Source organism: Chiloscyllium punctatum, chromosome 11, assembly GCF_047496795.1.
Source record: "Chiloscyllium punctatum isolate Juve2018m chromosome 11, sChiPun1.3, whole genome shotgun sequence".
Taxonomy (NCBI): Eukaryota; Metazoa; Chordata; class Chondrichthyes; order Orectolobiformes; family Hemiscylliidae; genus Chiloscyllium; species Chiloscyllium punctatum.
Window position 1 is genome coordinate 111583383 of NC_092749.1, and position 25618 is coordinate 111609000.

At 46.5% G+C, this 25618-nt stretch overlaps 1 protein-coding gene across 2 annotated transcripts in view; it reads right to left on the minus strand.

The window, feature by feature from the left end:
• LOC140483334 (uncharacterized) overlaps positions 1 to 25618 on the minus strand; it is a 134440-nt gene that overhangs the window by 84150 nt on the left and 24672 nt on the right. For both annotated transcript variants that reach the window (XM_072581531.1, XM_072581530.1), the window contains exon 5: positions 20642 to 20739. In XM_072581531.1, coding sequence (XP_072437632.1) covers positions 20642 to 20739 — 98 coding nt within the window. The remainder of the gene's footprint in view (positions 1 to 20641; positions 20740 to 25618) is intronic.

A 25618-nucleotide genomic window follows, 5' to 3' on the forward strand; every position in this document is an offset into this window, starting at 1 on the left:
ATTGTTTTTATTATCAATAATGGGTCAAAGCCCTGGCACTCCCCCCAGATAGGAAGGGTTTGGAGGGATATGGGCCGGGTGCTGGCAGGTGGGACTAGATTGGGTTAGGATATCTGGTCGGCATGGACGGGTTGGACCGAAGGGTCTGTTTCCATGCTGTACATTTCTATGACTCTATGACTCTATGATCGACACCTATAGGGGTTGATAGGAAGGGTGAGGGCAGTAACAAATTAAAAATACTACATATGAATGCACAAAGTATTAGAAATAAGATGGATGAGCTTGAGGATCTTTTGGAAATTGCCAGCTACGATATTTTGGGGATAACTGAGACGTGGCTTCAAGTGGACAGGGCCTGGGAAATGAATATTCAAGGCTATACGTGTTATTGTAAGGACAGACTGACGGGCAGAGGGGGTGGGGTGGCCATGTTGGTAAGGGATGATATTCAGTCCCTTGCGTGAGGGGACCTAAAATCAGGGGATGTAGAGTCAGTATGGATGGAACTGAGAAATTCCAAGGGTAGAAAGACCCTCTTCGGAGTTATCTACAGGCCCCCAAACGGTTGTATGGATGTAGGGTGTAAGTTGAATAAGGAGCTGAAATTGGCCTATCGCAAAGATGTTACTACAGTTGTTATGGGAGATTTTGTGGAGTGCCTCCGAGATGGATTCTTAGAACAGCTGGTGCTGGAGCCTACCAGGGAGAAGGCAATTCTGGATCTGGTATTGTGCAACGAACCAAAATTGATCAGGGACCTCGAAGTGAAGGAGCCATTAGGAAGTAGTGACCATAATACAATAAGCTTCAATCTGCAATTTGAGAGGGAGAGGATACAATCGGTAGTGACAATATTTCAATTGAATAAAGGGAACTATGGAGTTATGAGGGAGGAGCTGGCCAAAGTTCAATGGTGCAATACCTTAGCAGGGATGACAGTGGAGGAACAATGGCGGATATTTCTGTGTACAATGCAGAAGATGCAGGATCAGTTCATTCCGAAAAGGAAGAAAGATCCTATGAGGAGGCAGGGGTGGCCGTGGCTGATGAGAGAAGTTAAGAAACATATAAAGTCAAAAGAGAAAAAGTGTAACATAGCAAAGATAAGTGGGAAAGTGGAGGACTGGGAAGCTTTTAAAGACCAACAGAGGATTACTAAGAAGGAAATATGCAGAGAAAAAATGAGGTACGAAGGTAAACTGGCCAAAAATATAAAGGAGGATAGTAAAAGCTTTTTTAGGTATGTGAAAGGCAAAAAAATGGTTAAGGCTAAAATTGGGCCCTTGAAGGCAGAAACAGGGGAATATATTACAGGGAACAAAGAAATGGCAGAAGAGTTGAATTGGTACTTCAGATCTGTGTTTACTGGGGAAGGCACAAGCAATCTCCCTGAGGTAACAGTGGCTGAAGGACCTGAACTGAAGGGAATTTATATTTACCAGGAATTGGTGTTGGAGAGACTGTTAGGTCTGAAGGTTGATAAGTCCCCTGGGCCTGATGGTCTACATCCCAGGGTACTGAAGGTGGTGGCTCTAGAAATTGTGGATGCATTGGTGATTATTTTCCAGAGTTCGATAGATTCGGGATCAGTTCCTGCGGATTGGAGAATGGCTAATGTTGTCCCACTTTTTAAGAAAGGAGAGAGAGAGAAAGCAGGAAATTATACACCAGTTAGTCTGACCTCAGTGATGGGAAAGATGCTGGAGTCAATTATAAAGGATGAAATTACGACACATCTGGATAGCAGTAACAGGATAGGTCAGAGTCAGCATGGATTTATGAAGGGGAAATCATGCTTGAATAATCTTCTGGAATTTTTTGAGGATGTAACTCTGAAGATGGACAAGGGAGATCCAGTGGATGTAGTGTACTTGGACTTTCAGAAAGCCTTTGATAAAGTCCCACATAGGAGGTTAGTGAGCAAAATTAGGGCACATGGTATTGGGGGCAAACTACTGACTTGGATTGAAAATTGGTTGGCTGACAGGAAACAAAGAGTAGTGATAAATGGCTCCCTTTTGTAATGGCAGGCGGTAACCAGTGGGGTACCGCAGGGATCAGTGCTGAGACCGCAGATTTTTACAATATATATTAATGATATAGAAGATGGTATTAATAGTAATATTAGCACATTTGCTGATGATACAAAGCTGGGTGGCAGGGTGAAATGTGAGGAGGATGTTAAGAGATTACAGGGTGACTGGACAGATTAGATGAGTGCTGAAAATATGTTGCTGGAAAAGCGCAGCAGGTCAGGCAGCCTCCAAGGAGCAGGAGAATCGATGTTTTGGGCATGAGCCCTTCTTCAGGAATGAGGAAAGTGTGTCCAGCAGGCTAAGATAAAAGGTAGGGAGGAGGGACCTGGGGGAAGGGCGTTGGAAGTACGATAGGTGGAAGGAGGTCAAGGTGAGGGTGATAGGCCGGAGTGGGGAGGGGCGGAGAGGTCAGGAAGAAGATTGCAGGTTAGGAAGGTGGTGCTGAGTTCGAGGGTTGGGACTGAGATAGGTGGGGGGAGGGGAAATGAGGAAACTGGAGAAATCTGAGTTCATCCCTTGTGGTTGGAGTGTTTCTAGGCGGAAGGTGAGGCGCTCTTCCTCCAACCGTCATGTTGCTATGGTCTGGCGATTGAGGAGTCCAAGGACCTGCATGTCCTTGGTGGAGTGAGAGGGGGAGTTGAAGTTTTGAGCCATGGGGTGGTTGGGTTGGTTGGTCCGGGTGTCCCAGAGGTGTTCTCTGAAACGTTCTGCAAGTAGGCGGCCTGTCTCCCCAATATAGAGGAGGCCACATCGGGTGCAGCGGATGCAGTAAATGATGTGTGTGGAGGTGCAGGTGAATTTGTGGCAGTTATGGAAGGATCCCTTGGGGCCTTGGAGGGAAGTAAGGGGGGAGGTGTGGGCGCAAGTATTGCATTTCTTGCGGTTGTAGGGGAAGGTGCCGGGAGTGGAGGTTGGGTTGGTGAGGGGTGTGGACCCAATGAGGGAGTCACAGAGGGAGTGGTCTTTTCGGATAGGGGAGGGGAGGGAAATATATCCCTGGTGGTGCGGTCCATTTGGAGGTGGCAGAAATGGCGACGGATGATACGATGTATCTGGAGGTTGATGGGGTGGTAGGTGAGGACCAGTGGGGTTCTGTCCTGGTGGTGATTGGAGGGGCGGGGCTCAAGGGCGGAGGAGCGTGAAGTGGAGGAGATGCGGTGGAGGGCATCGTCGATCATGTCTGGGGGGAAATTGTGGTCTTTGAAGAAGGAGGCCATCTGGGTTGTTCGGTATTGGAACTGGTCCTCCTTGGAGCAGATGCGGCAGAGACGAAGGAATTGGGAATATGGGATGGCGTTTTTACAGGGGGCAGGGTGGGAGGAGGTGTACTCTAGGTAGCTGTGGGAGTCGGTCAGTTTATAGTAAATGTCCGTGTTGATTCGGTCGCCCGAGATAGAAATGGAAAGGTCTAGGAAGGAGTCTGAGATGGTCCAGGTAAATTTGAGGTTGGGGTGGAAGGTGTTAGTAAAGTGGATGAACTGTTCAACCTCCTCGTGGGAGCATGAGGCAGCGCTGAGGCAGCCATCGATGTAGCGGAGGAAAAGGTTGGGGGTGGTGCCAGTGTAGCTGCGGAAGATGGACTGTTCCAATTATCCTACAAAGAGGCAGGCATAGCTGGGGCCCATGTGGGTGCCCATGGCTACTCCTTTGGTTTGGAGGGAGTGGGAGGATTGGAAAGAGAAGTTGTTCAGAGTGAGGACCAGTTCAGTCAGTCGAAGGAAGGTGTCAGTGGAAGGGTACTGGTTGGTACGGCAAGAAAGGAAGAAGCGGAGGGCTTTGAGTCCTTCGTGATGGGGGATGGAGGTGTACAGGGACTGGATGTCCATGGTGAAGATAAGGCGTTGGGGACCGGGGAAGCGAAAATCATGGAGGAGGTGGAGAGCGTGGGTGGTGTCCCGAACATAGATGGGGAGTACTTGGACTAATGGGGACAGGACTGTGTCGAGGTATGCAGAGATGAGTTCGGTGGGGCAGGAGCAGGCTGAGACAATGGGTCGGCCGGGGCAGTCAGGTTTGTGGATTTTGGGCAGGAGGTAGAAACAGGCGGTGCGGGGTTGTGGGACTATGAGGTTGGAGGCGGAAGATGGGAGATTCCCCGAGGTGATGAGGTTATGGATGGTCTTGGAGATGATGGTTTGGTGGTGGGAGGTGGGGTCATGGTCAAGGGGGCAGTAGGAGGAGGTGTCCGCGAGCCGGCGTTTAGCCTCAGCGGTGTAAAGGTCGGTGCGCCAAACTACCACCGCGCCTCCCTTGTCTGCCGGTTTAATAGTGAGGTTGGAGCTGAGGGAGTGAAGGGCCGTACGTTGCGAGGGTGAGAGGTTGGAGTGCATGAGAGGGGTGGACAGGTTGAGGTGGTTAATGTTGCGGCGGCAGTTGGCTATAAAGAGATCAAGGGCAGATAAGAGGCGAGCACGGGGTGTCCAGGTGGATGGGGTGTGTTGGAGATGGGAGAAGGGGTCATCAGAGGGTAGGCGAAAATCCTGGTTGAAGAAGTAGGGGCGGAGGCGAAGGCAGCGGAAGAATTGTTCGATGTCTCACCATGTGTTAGGTGGGTGAACATATGCATGGTAGATGCAGTTTAATGTGGATAAATGTATGGTTATCCACTTTGGTGGCAAGAACACAAAGGCAGATTACTACCTAAATGGAGTCAAGTTAGGTAAAGGGGCAGTACAGAGAGATCTGGGTGTTCTTGTACACCAGTCAATGAAGGCAAGCATGCAGGTACAGCAGGTAGTGAAGAAAGCTAATAGCATGCTGGCCTTCATAACAAGAGGGATTGAGTAAAGAAGCAAAGAGGTTCTTCTGCAGCTGTACAGGGCCCTGGTGAGACCACACCTGGAATATTGTGTGCAGTTCTGGTCTCCAAATTTGAGGAAAGACATTCTGGCTATTGAGGAAGTGCAGCGTAGGTTTACGAGGTCAATTCCTGGAATGGCGAGACTATCTTCTGTTGAAAGATTGGAGCGACTGGGCTTGTGTACCCTTGAGTTTAGAAGACTGAGAGGGGATCTGATTGAGACGTATATGATTATTAAAGGATTGGACACTCTGGAGGCAGGAAACATGTTTCCGCTGATGGGTGACTCCCGAACCAGAGGACACAGCTTAAAAATAAGGGATAGGCCATTTAGGACAGAGATAAGGAGAAACTTCTTCACCCAGAGAGTAGTGGGTGTGTGGAGTGTTCTGCCCCAGAAGGCAGTGGAGGCCAAGTCTCTGGATTCGTTTAAGAAAGAGTTGAATAGAGCTCTCAAGGATAGTAGAATCAAGGGTTATGGAGATAAGGCAGGAACAGGATACTGATTGAGGATGATCAGCCATGATCATAATGAATGGTGGTGCAGGCTCGAAGGGCAGAATGGCCTACTCCTGCACCTATTGTCTATTGTCTATTGTCTATTGTCTATAGGTGCACTTAACCCCACACAGCCCACAACCCATGAAGGACGCAGCTCAACACGATTTTCTCAAGGACAATTGGGGGATAGGCAATAAACACTGGCCTTTCCTGCAACATCCATCCAATCTGTGAATGGATATATATCGATAAAATGTTTGGAAAATCAAGACATCTCCCTGCCATGGTCTGGAGCTTTGGTGAGACAGCGGCTGGAAACCTGTGCAATCCCCGATCCCTGCACAGACCCAGTGAAATCCTGTAGAGCGTGGTGTTCCTATCCATCTACTGCCCTTTTCCTCCTAAATGTGAATTTGGAAAGTCTTCCCATCAGCATAATGCAGTACATTGTGCTGTTCCTTATTCTCCCTCAGCTTCCTCCAACTCTTCATTGAAATCCTCTTCCAGAAATAGCATGGACCTCAGAGATCCACACAATTCCATAAAAACCAGAGGGAACATGGATCTTGTGTTTAGCGTTTTTTTTCTTTATTCATTCATGAGATGAGGGCATCGCTGACTAGGCCAGCATTTATTGCCCAGAGGGTGATTGAGAGTCAACCCCATCACTGTGGGTCTGGAGTCACATACAGGCCAGACCGGGTAAGGATGGCAGTTTCCTTCCTGAAAGGACATTAATGAACCAGATGGGTTTGTTTCCTGGCACGGCGGCTCAGTAGTTAGCACTGCTGCCTCATAGCACCATGGACCCAGGTTCAATTCCCACCTCGGGCAACTATCTGTGTGGAGTTTGCACATTCTCCCTGTGTCTGTGTGGGTTTCCTCTGGGTGCTCTGGTTTCCTCCCACAGTCTAAAAAAAATGTGCAGGTTAGGTGAATTGGCCATGTTAAATTGCCTGTAGTGTTAGGTAAATGTAGGGGGATGGGTTGTTCTTCAGAGGGTCAGTGTGGACTTGTTGGGCTGAGGGGCCTGTTTCCACACTGTAAGTAATCAAATTCTCTGCCTAAGAGAGATGTGGATGTATCACCACTGAATATATTTAAGCTTGCAGTGGTTTTATTTTGGTCCTTCAGAGAATCGATGAGACACAGGGAGTGGGCAGGAAAATGGAGTTGAAGCCTAAAACCAACCATGATCCAACTGAATTGGCTGCACGGCTGCTCCCACTGCTTTTGTTTCTCAGGTTCAAGGTGTACCCCTCAACCCAGTATCAAATTACAAACACAGGTGATGTAGTAAATACCTGTATGTGGGAGCTTGCTGTGTCATGTAGAATGTCTGTTGCCATTCCTACAATGCAACAATGGTAGGACTGGCCATGCAAAGCTTTGGGAGGCACTGAGGTCGTGTGTGGTGCTACTGAAGTGCAATTTGCTCTTTCTTTCTGCAAAGAGGTTGTGAGCTGAATCCCATTGTCTGGGGCGGAGGGCCATAGTGAGGCTCCACTGCCCAAGGGATGGTGCTAATCACTGAGTCCCTTCACCCTGTCTGTGAGGGGTGGGAGAGTCTGGCAAATAGCTCACACGGGGGAATTTGCAGACTCTCTGAATCCACTTCTCAGAATGTAACTCCCCTGAGGAACCTGACCTCTCGTCAACTCAATCCTGTGAGGATGTGCTTTCCTCACTGGTGATCGGAAGACTGCATCCATCATGTCTTTGTCCTTCAAGTCAAAGGAAAATGCTCAAAGCTAAGGTGATGAACAATGAGGGATCTTGAAGCAATTTCTACATTATCAAAGTAGAATGAAGCTGCACAGCATTTGGCAGAGACGCTTTTATCTTGCAACTGAAATTGGTCGAGATGTGACGGATATAAATTTGTCCTCATTCAATATCACAATTTCTTCCCAGGAACACTGGCGGCTACAAGGTGGAGGAATATACTGTAAGTACTTCTAAAGCACACTGTCTGCTCCTTCAAAGGAACTGTATGTACCAGATCAACATGAAGCCTAATTGCCCTAATACACACATAATATCAATGTGGGGTTGCGTCAACAAGTTATCTTAATTTCCAGCGATCTGTTCCTGTTGTTTGACAGTAAATTACACATAGTTAAAACACACTACATGCCATTCAGGCTACACCATGTTTATGGCGCTCCACACAAACATCCTTCCACTCTTTTTCATCTCACCCTGTGGCCAGTACTTAGTACGTTGTGTACTGGGTGACTGACCCATCTCCTCTCCCCAACAATAACATTTTCTGGATTAGGATCCAATCAGCCATTTAAAACACAGAGAGAGAGAGAGAGAGAGACAGAGAGAGAGAGAGAGAGAGAGACGTTTTGGGGGCTGAAACAGTAAGAAAGATCGGTGCTTTTGGTTCAGGTCTTGCAGGGTGGGATGGGGAGGGCAGGGGAGGGGGGCAGTGGTCGGGGTGTCGAGGGATGGGCAGGGAGGTGGCCCCTCAGCTGAGGTAAATGGAGACTCCCACCTCCTTTGTGTGTCCTCACCCCCCCCCCCGGACAGGCAACTCATGCCTGTTCCCCACAATTTGTACTTTCCTCACCTGAAGAAAGTAGTCATCAGTGCAGGTGGTCTTTAACTGGCCATTTACATGTTTTAATTGATAACAGTTCAGGAAAGTTCCTAAAGGACCTCCTTGGGCAATGCTTAGTGGTTAAGGTGGGGCGTGAGAAGGGGGTAAATACTTTCCCAGGGCCAACATGCCCAATTATCTGCCCTTCCCACCCTCTGCCTTGCCACTTCCATGGAGGCTTAATCTCACTCCATTTCTCCGCCTTCAAGCTGCAGTGAGTATAATAAATACTTACATTTCTATAGCAGCCGATCCAACATCAGGGCCCATCAAGGTGCCTTATAGTCAACGGAGTCTCTATTTTTGCGGTGGGGTCACTGTTGTAATGTAGGAAACACAGCAGCCATTTCACGCACAATAAGCTCCCACAACCAGTCACATGACAATGACTTCCTCATCATTTTTTTTTGTGCTGTCGATTGAGGTACAAATTATGGCCAGCCCCCCCTGCCCCCCACCCCCACCCCCCCCACCCCCCCCCCTGCCCCCCCCCACCCCCCCACCCCTCCCTGTGAGATAGCCCCTGCTCTTCTCTGAAATAGTGCCACAGATTGGGTTACCAGTACCTGAGAGCCCAGCAAAGGCCTGGGTTGAACATCTTGTCTGGAAGGTAGCATCTCTAACAATGTAGCATTCCCTCTGTTGTACATTAGCTTACATGTTTGAGTTCAACCATCAGAGTGAGACTTGAATGCCCATCCTCTGACTATACTGTCCTCTGACTGTACCATATACCTCACCTACAGTATACCTCACCTACCATGCACCTTAACTACTGTAAACCTCAACCATTATTTCCCTCAACAACTTGAGATAGGGAGTAGCTGCTCACCAGCTGTAGGTAAGAAAATGCCTCATATTGCGTTAGTATAGGTCGGTGATGGTTCAGCCCAATAATTTACCAATCTCATAATAAATATCATAATAAAAGCAGAATACCGAACATCTGAAGCAATCACAGCAAATCCGGGAGAAACTCAACTGGTCTGGCAGAATGAAGGAAAGAGAGAAACCGAGTTAATGTTTCAGATCCAATATGATTTCTTGTAGTGTGCTTATGCAACTTGATAATGACCAGATAATGTTTGACGTCACACAGCTGCACATGCCAATGTGTCACAACATTAACCTTCTCTCTGATCTGGGCAAAAGTGAGGACTGCAGATGCTGGAGATCCGAGTCAAGATTAGAGTAGTGCTGGAAAAGCACAGCAGGTCAGGCAGCATCTGAGGAGCAGGAGAATCAATGTTTCCTGATGAAGGGCTTTTGCCCGAAACGTCGATTTTCCTGCTCCTCGGATGCTGCCTGACCTGCTGTACATTTCCAGCACTACCCACTTCTCTCTGATCTGCTCTGTACTCCATGAAATACCTCTCTCTTTTCTCACATTTGAAATATTCCAGTCTTCCTCCTCCTCCAGTCCGACACTGCTCCACTGAGATAGGAGAAAGTGAGGACTGCAGATGCTGGAGATCAGAGTCGAGAATCAGAATCGCGATTCTCCTGCTCCTGGGATGCTGCCTGACCTGCTGTGCTTTTCCAGCACCACACTCTCAACTCCACTGAGAGATAGCTGTCCTTGAGGCAACATTGGGTGACCATTCATGTCCACCTGGAGAGGACAGACAGGGTTAACATCTCACCTGAAGGACTGTACATCGGACAGGCAGCACTCCCTCAGCACTGCACTCAAATGTGAACTTTGACCGTTGCTCTCACCTCCCTGCAGTGGATCCTAATCCCAGAGTTGTCAGGTTGTCAGGCAGTATTTTCACACACAGACTCACAGCTGGTACACACAGGTTTATCATCAGCTCCGCATTGTTGACCTCATCCCTTGTCATTAATCAAGGCCTTTCTACCTTCTGACAAATTCTAGGCAAGGCACAGCAACTCATTCCAGGCAGGATAAGGTTAAACTCCATTTTGTTTGTGAATAAAGGCTGACCTTAAAACGTCTAACAAATGGCAAATGAGGCAATAAAATGCATCTATGTCTTCGTTATTTACAGCACAGTGAAATACTGCACAGCTATTAAATCCTGAAGGGAAAGCTTGTGGCCAGGTAAGTGGCTGATTCTCTGGGACAGATGGATAAACCTCCCCTGGTGATTGATAACATTGACAGCATTACGGGAAGGAGCTATTCATCTGACATTTGAATGTGTGATCCCATCCGTATAGCTCCAGGGCCACAGAAACATTTTAAAGGCTTAAGGCAGTTCAGTTTGTACAACACTTAAGGTTTAAAACAAATCCTGAGGCAGCAAGGCAAGCAGCAATTCATTCACATCACTTTAAGGTTCAGATCTCAGCTGTTTGGTTGAAAAACAGAAAGAATGGGAAGGGGTCCCCATTTTCTGTCCCACTATAAGCGTCAGACATTCCACCTCCCTTCAATAATTTGATGGCAATCTCCAATCTGCTTTTATTCCAGATAAAAGCACTGTGGGTGGCATGGTGGCACAGTGATAGCACTGTAGCCTCACAGCGCCTGAGATCCGGGTTCAATTCCAGCCTCAGGCGACTGTCTGTGTGGAGTTTGCACATTCTCCCGGTGTCTGCGTGGGTTTCCTCCGGGTGCTCCGGTTTCCTCCCACAATCCAAAGATGTGCAGGTCAGGTGAATTGCCCATGCTAAATTGCCTGTAGTGTTAGGTTAAGGGGTAAATATAGGGGTATGGGTGGGTGGTGGGTCGGTGTGGACTTGTTGGGTCGAAGGGCCTGTTTCCACACTGTAAGTAATCTAATTTCTATAAGTTATTCACACAGCATCCAAGCTGGTTTGCCACTGATATGTTCTTTGGTCTTAGGTATAAGTGCACACAATCAGTTGATGAAACAATAACACAGTCTCCTATTTAAAGCTAAGTCTATTTACGGATAGCATTCACTGAGAGCTAAGTAAAAAGGTAAAGTCACCATAATCTCTCTCTCTCATTGGAGTGATACAGTGTGTGTGTGAGAGTCAGAGAGAGAGAGACAGCATGTGTGTGAGAGTAAGTGTGTGTGAGTGAGTGAGTGCGTGTGTGTTAAGAGATGAGAGAGAGAGCGCTGGTCTGTGTGTGAGAAAGAGAACATGTGAGATTGAGTGTGTATGTGAGCGTGAGAATGAGAATAAATGTGTGTGTGAGTCTGAGCGAGTGAGCATGTGTATGTGAGAGCGCGAATGCATGAGAGAGGGAGTGTGTGTGCGTATGTGAGAGAGAGAGAGAGACCATGTGTCTGTGATAGACAGAGAGTGTTTGAGAGGGAGAAAGTGTGTTTGACAGTGTGTGTGTGTGTGTGTGAAAGAGAGGGAGCATGTGTGTGTGTGAGAATGGACAGGTATGTGAGAGAGAGTGAATGCCTGAGAGTGTGTGTGTGTGTGTGAGTGAGTGAGACTGGGCATGCGTCTGTCACAGAGTGTGTGCATGAGAAAGAGAGAGAGAGAGAGTCTGTTATGTATGTGTGAGAGAGAGTGAGATTGCCCAACCTAGCATACCTGATGGAAGTCCTGGGTGCATGATGGGTAAAAGATTTGTCAAGGACATTTTTCCATAACAATTGATATTCATTGTGTTAAACCAAAGCATTGATTGCCGATGCTGTCCTGACTTAAATATCATTTCAAATCCTAGCTTGTGAGGACTGACTAATGGTGAGGTTTAGCTTCAACATGCTTACACTGCACAGAAAGCTTGGACAGTTACTGAACGCTGATCCCCCTCGCTATGACCAATATGTTTCAAAATCTTGTTATTTGTTAGTCCCGTCTAACACTTCACTGTTAACACTGCTTCAAGGCACTTTGCAACACACAGTCAATCCACACACAGACAAGCCGCAAACAACACTGGATGATACAGCAGAATTAAAGTTTCCCTAAATATCAGTCACCTTCCTTCTCTTCACACTAAAAATCAATTCACAATAGTCGCACTAACCATTACTGTGGAAACTGAGAACATAAAAGAGAAAAGTGGTTTTGACTTTCCCAACCACAGCTGACACATGTCACATAATTTATAGACTGAAGCACAGACTCAAGGTCAGTGGGGGGACATGTAAACCACTTGCTCCATGTTTACTGAGCCCCAGTGAACCGAGGCTGCTCAGACAGAACCAAATGTATAGATTTCCTCACAGTGCAAAGGAAATAACTGGTAAGATCCACAAAACAGTTTGGTTTTGAATGGATGAGGAATGACTACAACTGTAAGGTGAATACACATCAATGCTGGGACAATCAGTACTAATGAATTATTTATTCATAACTTTTATAATCCTGACATCTCCTAAAAACATCATCACACACCCTGCTGCAGACGATGGGGGTCGATGTCACAGACGACCTCAAGGAGGTGAAGGGCCAGCAAGCCTCGCTCTTTGCCTCGGAGGCCTCCAAGATAATCTTCCGGTCCAGGGTCCGCTCGGTGGAGCAGGACGAGACGTGCTCACGTTTCTTCTTCCAGAAGGTGCACAAAGAGAGCTCCGTGCTCAGCAGCCTGAAGAAAGAAGACGGCTCGATAACGTCATCTCAGGCTGATGTCATGAGGATCAGTAAATCCTTCTATGCCAGTCTGTATGACACGAAGCCGACCGACAGCGCGGCCTCCCAGTCGTATCTATCCTCCATCACGGAGGTCTTAGACAACAGAACACGGGAGAGGCTGGACCAGCCACTATCTCTGGACGAGCTGACCAAGGCCCTCGAGTCCTTCGAAAAGAATAAAATTCCCGGAAGCGACGGCTTACCGGTCGAGTTCTATTCTGCTCTGTGGGACATGATTGGCCAGGACCTGCTGGAGGTGTATGTCAGTACGTTTCGGGCAGGTACCATGAGTGAATCCATGAGGAAAGGCATCATCACCCTCGTCTACAAGTGGAAGGTGGAGAGGGAGGAAACCAGAAATTGGAGACCAATCTCACTGTTGAATGTGGATTACAAAATTCTGTCAAAGGTTATCGCCAACCGGGTCAGGTCTGCTCTGGGGTTGGTGATTCACCCTGACCAAACCTGTGCTGTACCGGGCAGGAAGATCGCTGAGAGTCTCGCACTCCTCAGGGATACGATCGCCTACGTGCAGGACAGAGGGTTGGACACCTGCCTCATCAGCCTGGACCAGGAGAAAGCCTTTGACAGGATTTCACACACATATATGAGAGATATTCTCTCCAAAATGGGCTTTGGGGAGGGAATCTGCAATTGGATCAGACTGCTCTACACCAACATTGTCAGTGCAGTCTCAATCAATGGGTGGGAATCAGATAGCTTCCCAGTCAGATCTGGAGTCAGGCAGGGCTGCCCTCTCTCTCCTGCCTTGTTTGTGTGCTGCATAGAGCCATTTGCCAAATCCATCAGGAAGGATGCGAGCCTGAGAGAGATGACTATTCCTGGCAGCGGGGGCCTACAGGTTAAGGCCTCCCTGTACATGGATGACGGCGCCGTTTTCTGCTTGGATCTGCTGTCCGTGCACAGACTCATGTGCATATGTGACCAGTTCGAATAGGCCTCGGGGGCCAAGGTAAACCGAGGCAAGAGTGAGGCCATGCTCTTCGGGAACTGGGCTGACCAATCCTCCATCCCCTTTACCATCAGGACCGACCACCTGAAGGTGCTGGGTATTTGGTTCGGGGGGGCTGGAGCGTGTGCCAAGTCTTGGGAGGAGCGTATCAGCAAAGTGAGGCAGAAACTGGGCAGATGGAAACTACGGTTGCTCTCCATCGCGGGAAAAAACCTGGTCATCAGGTGTGAGGCACTGTCATTGCTGTTATACGTGGCACGGGTCTGGCCTATTCCCAGAACCTGTGCCACTGAAGTCACCCGAGCCATCTTCCAATTTATATGGAGATCAAAGATGGACCGGGTCCGAAGGGACTCGATGTATAAAGATCTGGGCAACGGGGGAAAAAATGACACCCAATGCCACCCTCACCCTGATGGGCACCTTTGTGTGTGGTTGCATCAAGCTGTGCGTGGATCCCCGGTACGCAAACACCAAGTGTCACTACATACTGAGTGTCACCTGTCCCCGGTGTTGCGAAGGATGGGCCTGGCCCCGCTGCCGCGGAACGCTCCGAGTAGTTGGACCGTTCCGTATCACCTGTCCTTCGTGGAGAAGTTTATGAAGAAAAACACATTTGACCACAAGTCCATCAGGAAGTGGTCAGCACGTAGTGTCCTTGAGACCCTTCAGGAAAAGGAGAGGGTGGATCCTATCGAGCGGTTCCTTGAGCAGACTGTCAAAGTCATTTGGCAGAATGCCTCATCACCAAAACTTTCCAACAAGCACCAAGACATGGCTTGGCTGGTGGTGAGAAGGGCTCTTCCTGTGAGATCCTTTATGCACACCCGGACTGTCAGCCACACCACACGCTGCCCTCGAAGCGGCTCCGGGGGGGGGGGGGGAACGAGACTATCACACACCTCCTTCTGGAATGTGCCAATGCAGAACAAGTCAGGAGAGGAATGCAGTGGTGTTTGTCGAGGTTCGTCCCGAGCAGTGCCATGACTCCATGCTCTATGGTCTGTTCCCTGGGGCGCACATCGAGACGAACATCAACTGTGCCTGGAGGATCATCAACTTGGTGAAAGACGCTCTTTGGGCGGTCCGAAACCTGTTGATCTTCCAGCTCAAGGAGTTGACCCCGATTGAGTGTTGCAAACTGGCACATTCCAAGGTCCAGGACTATGTGTTGAGGGACACGCTGAAGCTTGGGGCAGCTGCTGCCAAGGCACAATAAGAAAAGACCACCGTGTAACATCTGCCTGCCGAAGAAGAATAGGGGGCCCATGCAGTCATTTGGGCTCTGCTGACGCCTCAGCAGAAGAGCTGGATAGTCAATGTACAGACTTGTATATAGGAAAAATCCATTTCGATGTCTGTATGTAAAGCAATGTAATGTGTGCACAAGAATGGCATGACCAATTGTATAGAGATCCAAATGATTTTATGAATAAAGTATATTTTTGAAATAAAAAAGATCGTCACACCCCTATTCAATATTCACTAAAGGTCAGTGATGGGAAACTTGCAAATAATTCATCTCATCGAACAGAAACTATTCATAGTGACCAATCAATCTGTTATGAGGAATCAAGTCAGAAAAGTGTTGACTTCAAGGAATACTTCGACCAAATATGACCCAATCCCTATTTTATTTACATATTACTCATCTACATTGTGTTTATATCATAAATTAGACTCAGTACATACATTGTAGTCATTACATGCACCGCAGGCCAGCTACTAAGAGGTCATAGAGTCACAGAGATGTACAGCACAGAAATAGACCCTTTGGTCCAACTCGTCCATGCTGACCAGATATCCTAAATTAATCTATGCCCATTTGCCAGCACTTGGCCCATATCCATCTAAACCCTTCCTATTCATGTCCAAATCCAAATGCTGTAATTGTAACAGCCTCCAACACTTCCTCTGACAGCTCATTTCATATGCACACCACTCTCTGTGTGAAAAATGTGCCTCTTAGGTTCCTTTTAAATCCTTCCCCCCTCACTCTGAACCTATGCCCTCTAGTTTTTGACTCCCCTACCATGGAGAAAAGAGACCTTGGCTATTCAGCCCTAACCTCCCACAGTCCAAAGATGTGCAGGCCAGGTGAATTGGCCATGCTAAATTGCCCATAGTGTTAGGTAAGGGGTAAATGTAGATGTAGGGGTATGGGTGGGTTACGCTTCGGCGGGGCGGTGTGGACTTGTTGGGCCGAAGGGCCTGTTTCCACACTGTAAGTAATCTAATCTAAAAACCATACCACTCATGATTTTCTTGTGATGCAGTGGGATGCTTCCCCGTCTCTGATTCAGAAACTCTCAGTTCTTGTCTCACTCCAGGAGCCAAGGAAAGTGTGTGTGAACTGAGGCGAAGTGGTTTGGTAATCAAACTATAAATCCTTCCTCAGGTGAGTTAATTTAATTTGAAAGTTCCAGACCAGAAGTGTTTGCTTAGAACCCCGAGGTTTAGTTGAAATCTGACAAGGTATGAATCTGAGAGTGTCTAAGCTCAGTTGTGTGAATACTCAAGAAAGAGGCTATCAGATTCTCCAGTCTGGGAATTAAGTCACAGTTAAGTCAAACCTAATACAGAAGGGAATCTGCTGGTGTTAATGAAATGTTGTTAGGAGAGGAGTCTGATCAGCTGACGCTATTACTGGACAAGTCAAATCTCAGACGAAATCTGGTTTTGATGGATTTTTTTTTACAACAGAGTGGACTTTCATGGAAACACAAACACACAATGCTGCAGATTTGGATTTAATAATGCAACATAAGTTTATTACAGAAAAGAAATAAAGATAGAATAGAATAAACCAAACTTTTTATATATAACACAACTTTAAAGATTTCAAAGCACACAGTAAAGTACAATATTCCATCTATCCCATCAATAAAAAGAACACAGGACACTGCAATCCTTTTTAGGCAAAAATAAATCTGACCATTCTGTGAACCTTTTCAATGAGGGAAGGGGAATGGAGACAACTGGTTCCTCTTGCATTCCACATAGCAATGAGCCCACCAATCAGAGTCTACCTGTCTGACCTGAGTTTGATCTGTGAACTGAGATTGACAGTTAACAGTTCCTGCTGCATCTCCATTCCATCACGACCTAACTCCCTAGCACCCTCTTCACATCCTGTATAAATTGGTGTTCCCTTTCTCACTCTGGCTTCCTCGTGTCCCAGTTCTGGTGAGTGCAAGAAATCCAACATTGCTTTTGTGTCTCATTAGAACTATGTTTAAGTTGGCACGTTGATTTTAAGTATTCTGTTGTTTCAATTTCTTGGCTTCTACACACTGAAGCCTGTTAACACTACATGGGGAACCATTTAGCATGCACTCACTAGTCTTTCAGTATAGAGCACCCCGCCAGATATACAGGGCACACAGCAGCAAGTGGTGAGCTTGGCAGATAACCTTTATTGAACTAAGCACCAAAGTTGTGAGCGAGTTCTAATCTTGTATATATTAACTTACGTGTGATTTATATGACAGTTTCAAATCACCCCATTGTTTCATTTCAAGGATGGCAGAACGTGTTGCTTAATTCACTTTGACAGAACAAATGCCTGAATACCTCTCTTAAAATGATACTTTTACACAAACGGGTTCAGTTTTAATGATGGTTATCCTGCACAGTTGAACTATCAAACAAAATTCTTTGATTTTACTGCCAAGACAGTTTCAAGGACATCAATCTAGTAAGTGCTCTATGATTCGGAGATCGATAAATATAGAAAATAGGTGGAGGAGTAAGCGATTTGGCCATAAATGGAAAGGCAGCCAATATTATTAAAGACCCATAGCACGCCGGTAATGCAGTCCTACAACCTCTTCCACCAGGAAGACAATACAAAAGCTTGAACACACACTAGCAGTTTCAGGAACAGCTTCTTCCCTGATGAATGGACTCATTAACTTTAAGTAATGCTGAACATGTCAATGTTGATCTTGACTAGCACATGTCCTTTGCAATGTAACCTATATGCCTTACTCTGTCCAAGTTCATATTCACCTTATGATCTCTATGTCTTTGCTTACTATGATCTGCCTATGCTGCCTTCAAACAAAGCTTTCACTGTACTTAGGTACACATGACCACAAATCAAATCAATCAATCGATCAATCTTTAAGCCCGCACCACCATTCAATATGATCATGGCTGATCAGGCAATCTCAGTATTCCCATTTTCACTTTCTCTTCATATCCCTTAATCCCTTTAGCCAAAAAGGCTATGTCCCGTGCCCTCTTGAACATTACTAACGAACTGGCCCCAAAATATTTCTGTGGGAGAGAATTCCACAGGTTTACAACTCTCTGAGTGAAGAAATTCCTCATCATCTCAGTCCTGATGACTTACGCATTACACTTAGACTTCCCTAACATCAGAAACATTCTTCCTGCATCTAGCCTGTCCAGTCCCATCAGGATTTTATGTGCAGTACTTTGCCCTGGAACACATTAAATGGTTTGGAAATGAGTTGTTCTCCTCCTCTATGCATGTTTGTCTATTCTCTATCACGATGGTACGGACCACCACCAAGCTGGTCGAAGTGTGAGAGATCCTTCCTCCCAAAGCCTTTAAGATCCAATTGCTGTAGGTGCTTTATGACAAGATTTTATTTGGAAGATTCTTTGGTACTGAGCTAGCCCTTGCATTGCCCTCCCATCGTTGGTAAAACAAAATCAGGTCTCACTCACATTTTTCACAAACCTAGAGATTTAGCTTCTCAACTCTGTGTTGTGGTTCTGTTTGCCGAGCTGGGAATTTGTCTTGCAAACATTTCGTCCCCTGTCTAGGTGACATCCTCAGTGCTTGGGAGCCTCCTATGAAGCGCTTCTGTGCTGTTTCTTCCGGCATTTATAGTGGCCTGTCTCTGCTGCTTCCGGTTGTCAGTTCGAGCTGTCCGCTGCAGTGGCCGGTATATTGGGTCCAGGTCGATGTGTTTGTTGATAGAGTCTGTGGATGAGTGCCATGCCTCTAGGAATTCCCTGGCTGTTCTCTGTTTGGCTTGCCCGAAAATGGTAGTGTTATCCCAGTCAAATTCATGTTGCATGTCATCTGTGTGTGTGGCTACTAAGGATAGCTGATCGTGTCGTTTCGTGGCTAGTTGGTGTTCGTGTATACGGATCGTTAGCTGTCTTCCTGTTTGTCCGATGTAGTGTTTTGTGCAGTCCTTGCATGGGATTTTGTACACTACATTAGTTTTGCTCATGTTGGGTATCGGGTCCTTCGTTCTGTTGAGTTGTTGTCTGAGCGTGGCTGTTGGTTTGTGTACTGTTATGAGTCCTAGTGGTCGCAGTAGTCTGGCTGTCAGTTCAGAAATGCTCCTGATGTATGGTAGTGTGGCTAGTCCTTTGGGTTGCGGCATGTCCTCGTTCCGTTGTCTCTCCCTTAGGCATCTGTTGATGAAATTGCGAGGGTATCCGTTTTTGGTGAATACTTTGTATAGGTGTTCCTCTTCCTCTTTTTGTAGTTCTGGTGTGCTGCAGTGTGTTGTGGCCCTTTTGAATAGTGTCCTGATGCAACTTTGTTTGTGTGTGTTGGGGTGGTTGCTTTCATAGTTTAGGACTTGGTCTGTGTGTGTGGTTTTCCTGTAAACCTTTGTGGTGAATTCTCCATTAGGTGTTCTCTGTACCATCACGTCTAGGAATGGGAGTTGGTTGTCCTTTTCTTCCTCTCTAGTGAATCGGATTCCTGTGAGTGTGGCGTTGATGATCTGGTGTATGTTCTCTATTTCTGTGTTTTTTAATTATTACAAAGGTGTCATCCACGTATCTGACCCAGAGTTTGTGGTAAGACTGTTTGTTCTAACCTTTGCATTACTGCTTCTGCTATGAGTCCAGAGATCGGTGAGCCCATGGGTGTTCCGTTGATTTGTTCGTATGTTTGATTGTTGAATGTGAAGTGTGTTGTGAGGCACAAGTCCAGTAGTTTAAGTATGCTGTCTTTGTTGATAGGTTCACCGTCTTGTTGTCTGTTATGTCTGTCCAGCAGGTTGGCTATTGTTTCTTTGGCTAGTGTTTTGTCGATGGAGGTGAACAGTGCCATTACATCAACTGAGACCATAGTTTCTTCCTTGTCTATGTGTATATTTCTGATGATGTCCAAGAATTCCTGTGTCGATTGTATAGAGTGTTTGGATCCGCTGATCAGGTGTTTCAGTTTCTGCTGTAGTTCTTTGGCCAGTTTGTGTGATGGTGTCCCTGGTAGTGATACTATGGGTCTGAGCGGGATGTCTGGTTTGTGCACTTTGGGTAGTCCATAGAATCTGGGGGTGTTGTTGCTTTCAGGTTTCATTCTTTGTAGGTCAGACCTGGTTATCTGTCCGTTTTTTTGTAGATTCCTCAGTGTGTTGTTTATCCTATTGGTGAGCTGTGGGGTGGGGTCTTCTCCCAAACTTCTCAACTCTGTTTTCAGGTTCATAAACTAAATGCCCCCAAATAGAATCACACAATGTACAGCTTGGAAACAGACCCTTCGGTCCAATCCTCCATGCCGACCAGATATCCCAACCTAATCTAGTCCCATTTGCCAACACCCGACCCATATCCCTCCAAACCCTTCCTGTTCATATACCCATCCAGATGCCTTTTAAATGTTGCAATTGTACCAGCCTCCACCACTTCCTCTGGCAGCTCATTCCATACACGTACCACCCTCTGTGTGAAAACATTGTCCCTCAGGTCCCTTTTAAATCTTTCCCTTCTCACCTTAAATCTATGCCGTCTGGATTTTGAGCCCCCCACCGTGGGGAAAGGACCTTGACCTTCACCCTATCCATGCCCCTCATGACTTGAAACATTTCTGTAAGGTCACCCCTCAGCCTCTGACAGTCCAGTGAAAGCAGCCCCGGCCTATTCAGCCTCTCCCTGTCGCTCAAACCCTCCAACCCCGGCAACATCCTTGTAAATCCTTTCTGAACCTTTTCAAATTTCACCGCATCTTTCCTACAGCAAGGAGACCAGAATTGAATGCAGTATCCCAAAAGTGGTCTAACCATCGACAGAGAGCAGCAGAAAACCCCTAGAAATGATGTTTGTCTCATACATTGGAACAAGGAAAGGCTTTTTCAATCAAAAAAAAGTAAGTATCTCGAGAGACAGAAATTTATAGCACAGAAGAACACCCTTTGAATCCACATTAGCTGAACCACTGTTATGTCACATTTAAAGAGTTATAATCATACCTTGTTAGATTTCTCAGCTCCTCAGCAGTTAGAGGAGGAGATTTATCGTGAGGGTGAGGATGTGGTTTCATCTCTGGGCAGACAATCTTCACCTTTGGCTGTAACAAGAGAGAGCAGGAGTTCTCATGAGTGAGCACACCAAGTTAGACAGATCCTTTGGCCTGGAGACCATCTCTGAGACCCAGATTACATGGTTAATGCCAAAGTGACAGAACTTGGAGTTAACCTTAAAATAATTGTCCCGGAACAATCTAGAACTCACTATAACCTCAGCATGTCCTTTATGGATGCCTTTTGAATCTGGTGCCTCATGAATCTCCAGACATCGAGCAGCAGTAATGTCAGTGAGCAAAACAGCCAATCACATTGAAGGATTCTCACAGTCAGCAAACAATTGCACTGCCTACAATTTTCAATATCATTTTCAAGAAACAATTGGGACTTACTACATTGACAAAAGAATAAGGGACAAGTTGAAGGATCAGAAGTAAACATTAAAAATAAGTGTTTAGTGTGGGAAATATCAGAATGGAGGAAATCGATTTTCCATCATATAGGCATAAAACCCATTTGTCAGGACCATCATAGGGCAGTCGCAGCATAGTATGAGACCATTCTGCCCATTCTTTACATGCTGGCTCTCTGCAAAAGGAATTCACCCTGTGCCACCCCCATGCACTTAATACCTCATCATACACCTAACTACATTATTTCCAACCAGATATAATATTTACAAGAGTTTTGTTTTAATTACACAAGAATTGTTGTGTAAAAGTATGGGCTTTCAGAATCCCAAATCCTTGTACCACCACCCACTTCCCCCCATCCTCTAATCCTTCAGGCCTTAAAAGCTTGAGCCCTCTCGGGTATCCAATTTCTCAGACCAGATCTCCGAACTTGCCAACTTACCTTGCTCTCTCCCACTCCGAGCTTGGGTTATCCCTAACCCCCAGTGGAATCAACCCTTCCCAGACTGAGGTCTGCAGGTATATCCATTGTAACAGCCTCTTGTGGTGCAGTGAATAACCTCCTTGCCTCTCAACAAGGCGCTCCAGATGTGAGTCCCACAAATGCAGGGAGGACATTCCCAATGGTGGTTGCGCCCAGAACCAGGGGGTCACAGTTTGAGGATTCAGAGTGGACCATTTAGGACAGAGATGAGGAGACATTTCTTCACCCAGAGAGTGGTGAGTCTGTGGGATTCATTACCACAGGAAGTAGTTGATGCCAAAACATTGACTATATTCAAGAGACAGTACTTGATGCCAATGGGATCAAAGGTTATGGGGAGAAAGCAGGATTAGGCTATTGGGTTGGATGATTGGCCATGACCATGATGAATGGAGGAGCAGGCTTGAAAGGTCAAATGGCCTCCTTCTGCTCCTATGTTTCCATGCTGGCATGTCCCTAACTTGGGTTAACAGGTTGGGAATCACTCTTCATAATCCTTACAACACACACCATTAGAAGGTGGTATGAGCAGGGGGGTTAATGCTTTATCAGTTATAAAATGGGAGCCTCTCCCGTCACCATCCATGGCTCCAGACTGCAACACTCAGGTACAAAGTCCACATTGCCACAGCAAGCTGCACTGAATTATCATGCACTCAACAGCCACAGTCTTTATTTTACCTTTTCCAGCCAAAGGATAATTAAAAGCTATCAATCACAGGAAGGGAGCACCTCACTGAACACACACACACTCTCTAACCGCACTGGACATCCTCTTATTCCCAGGAATTTCGAAAGTTCAAATTCCACTCTCCCTGTCCCCGTTACATTATTCAACAATAACGTACAATGTTTCCCAAATCCAACCCTCTCTGAACCACACAGCCATGGGTTTTGACCAGTCTTTGAATGAATTCCAGTCAGAAGATGCATCAGTTGTGGTCCTGAGACATCTGAGATGTCTTGGGTAGATTCACTGACACCAATCTTCCTCATTCTTATTTGTCTAAGTTACTGAAACCAAATGGGAAAGGAAGACTGCACTTAGGTCTTAGGCAAAAGAGAGGTGCAGTCCTAATAAACAGAGTAAGTTTATTAGATAGTATTTTATATTTGGATACATTATATCTGAGTTACTTAATAGTCTTATGTGGGACTTCAAGCCAGACTTAACAATAAGTATACATTACTCTTTAGCTGAATAGAATGTAGCACCAATAACTTCATATAAAAGCTGGTTAGCTTCTCTCTGGTCTTTATAGCGTAATGAGTGGAGCTTATCTCTCGACATCAGTTAACCCTTTCAGACACTAATTGCCTTATCTAACAAGGAAGACTGGGTCCAGGCTGTTTTACGCCCCACACATGGCTTCACTGACACAATGAAGAGGAAGAACAAGGAAGCTGTGCCAAACTCCTTTATAAATTGCTGGTTAGGCCTCTGTCACACTTGTATGTCCCAAATTTAGGCACTGCATTTTCATAGAATCCCTACAGTGTGGAAGCAGGCCATTTGGCCCACTGTGTCCACACTGACCCTCTCCCTTACCCTATTCCCATGAGTAATCCACCTAGCCTGCACATCCCTGGACACTATGGGGGGAATTTAGCACGGCCAATCCAACTAACCTGCACATCTTTGAACTGTGGGAGCATCAGGAGGAACCCCACGCTGACAAGGGAAGAATGTGCAAACTCAACACAGACAGTCACCCGAGGCTGGAATTGAACTTGGACCCTAGTGTCATGAGGCAGCAGCGCTAACCTCTGAGCCTCTGATAAGATGCTAAAACCTCTCAGAAGGACCAAAGATGGATCCCATTGACAATTGCTCTTGGAAGAACCTTGAGGGTGGGTGTTAGCCCTCTGTCCGCCTTCCCAAAGCCTCTCTGTCCACCCTCCCAATGCCTTGACTTCAACTGAGGCACCATACCATCCAGACTTCAGGAACTCTGTTGAGACCGTAGATGGAGAGTGTAGAGGAGGCTGAGCACAACAGTCCCACAGACAAGGGACTTCAGTTCCATGGGGCCTTGGATATATTGTTCTGCAAGGTAAATAAGGGAGAGGTAACTTGGTGTCCAAAACCTTGGTGCGTTTTCACGTGGCAAACAAGGTGGATGTGCACCCAGTGGCAGGAGTGTCAGTAACCAGAGGGACTCAAATTGAAGAGAATTGGCAGTAGAACCAGAGGTGAAATACAGATAATTCATTTTAAATGTGATCATCCGGAAGGTGCTGCCTGAAATGGTGATGGAAGCTGACCCAATAACAACTTTCAAAAAGGAATCTCATAAATCCTTCAAGGGGAGAAACCAACAGAGCAGTGAGCAAAAGGTTGGGGCTAGTAGGGTGGGTCTTTCAATGATCCATCATAGGCACTATGGGCTGAATGGCCTCAAGTTGCTACATCATTCTATGAAGGCTCTACTACATCCAGGAGCACATTTGATAAACCAATAATGACTCAAAAGACAGTACAGTGCACGAGAACTGTAAAGGACAGTGAAGGGAATGTAGCTGTCGTAATATTTCAGACAGACAGTGAGATTGTGTAGGTCAGCTGATATTAGACAACCCAAATAGACACACCTTTTCACAGGTGTCTGCAGTGCAGTGTGCACCAAGAAGACTGACAAAAGCTGAGCCAGTTTCTAACAGATACAGAAATAATTTGCATGCAACAAAAATCTGACATATAAATCTGCCCTTTGCTCAGGTGCTGAAATTACTTTTTAATTTAGATGCGTAACTCATAATTCTCTGCTTGTAGTGCACGACAGCTGTTATGACCACTGAGCCATTGATTTTTCTTCCAACGAGTCTATAAATAACCAGCAGGACTCGACTGCATTGAGGAAGCTGGGCTTACAGCCAGAATTCTGCTGTTGGGAGGTTCTGAGGAATGTCCTGAATGGAGAATCAGGCTCAAGGGGCCGAATGGCCTACTCCAGTTCCTATTTCTTATGGCCTTTTGGATCCTGCCTGGTCGTGGAAGTGACACATTAGGCTGCACACGTCCATGCAGATTAGCAGGGAGTTAAGCAATAAATCATATGAACAACACTTGCATAAGAGTTAGCTGAGTCCTGACACAAGCTGATGTATCCACTCCCCTCTTTTAAAATCCCCTCAGTCAGTCACTACAAAAATCATTAATTCTTTGCAACACATAATTCTATTGCACTTCAGTTAAAACAGTCACTCGATCAAAATTAAGAAGCCAATTGCAAGGTTTTCTTGAGTGTAAGAAAGAGGAATTTTATTACCTACTCACTCTGAGGAAAAACAATTTCACATATGTTTCCTAAACGTGCCTCAATCTATTGCTGAAAATGTGTTGCTGGAAAAGCGCAGCAGGTCAGGCAGCATCCAAGGAGCAGGAGAATTGATGTTTCGGGCATGAGCCCTTCTTCAGGAATGAGGAAGGTGTGCCAAGCAGGCTAAGATAAAAGGTTGGGAGGAGGGACTTGGGGAAGGGGCGTTGGATATGTGATAGGTGGAAGGAGGTTAAGGTGAGGATGATAAGGTGAGGGTGATAGGCTGGAGTGGGGGTGGGGGGCGGAGAGGTCAGGAAGAAGATTGCAGGTTAGGAAGGTGGTGCTGAGTTCGAGGGTTGGGACTGAGACAAGGTGGGGGGAGGGGAAATGAGGAAACTGGAGAAATCTGAGTTCATCCCTTGTGGTTGGAGGGTTCCTAGGCGGAAGATGAGGCGTTCTTCCTCCAGCCATCGTGTTGCTATTGTCTGGCAATGGAGGAGTCCAAGGACCTGCATGTCCTTGGTGGAGTGGGAATGGGAGGGGGAGTTGAAGTGTTGAGCCACGGGATGGTTGGGTTGGTTGGTCCAGGTGTCCCAGAGGTGTTCTCTGAAACGTTCCGCAAGTAGGCGGCCTGTCTCCCCAATATAGAGGAGGCCACATCGGGTGCAGCGGATGCAATAAATGATGTGTGTGGAGGTGCAGGTGAAATTGTGGCGGATATGGAAGGATACCTTGGGGCCTTGGAGGGAAGTAAGGGGGGAGGTGT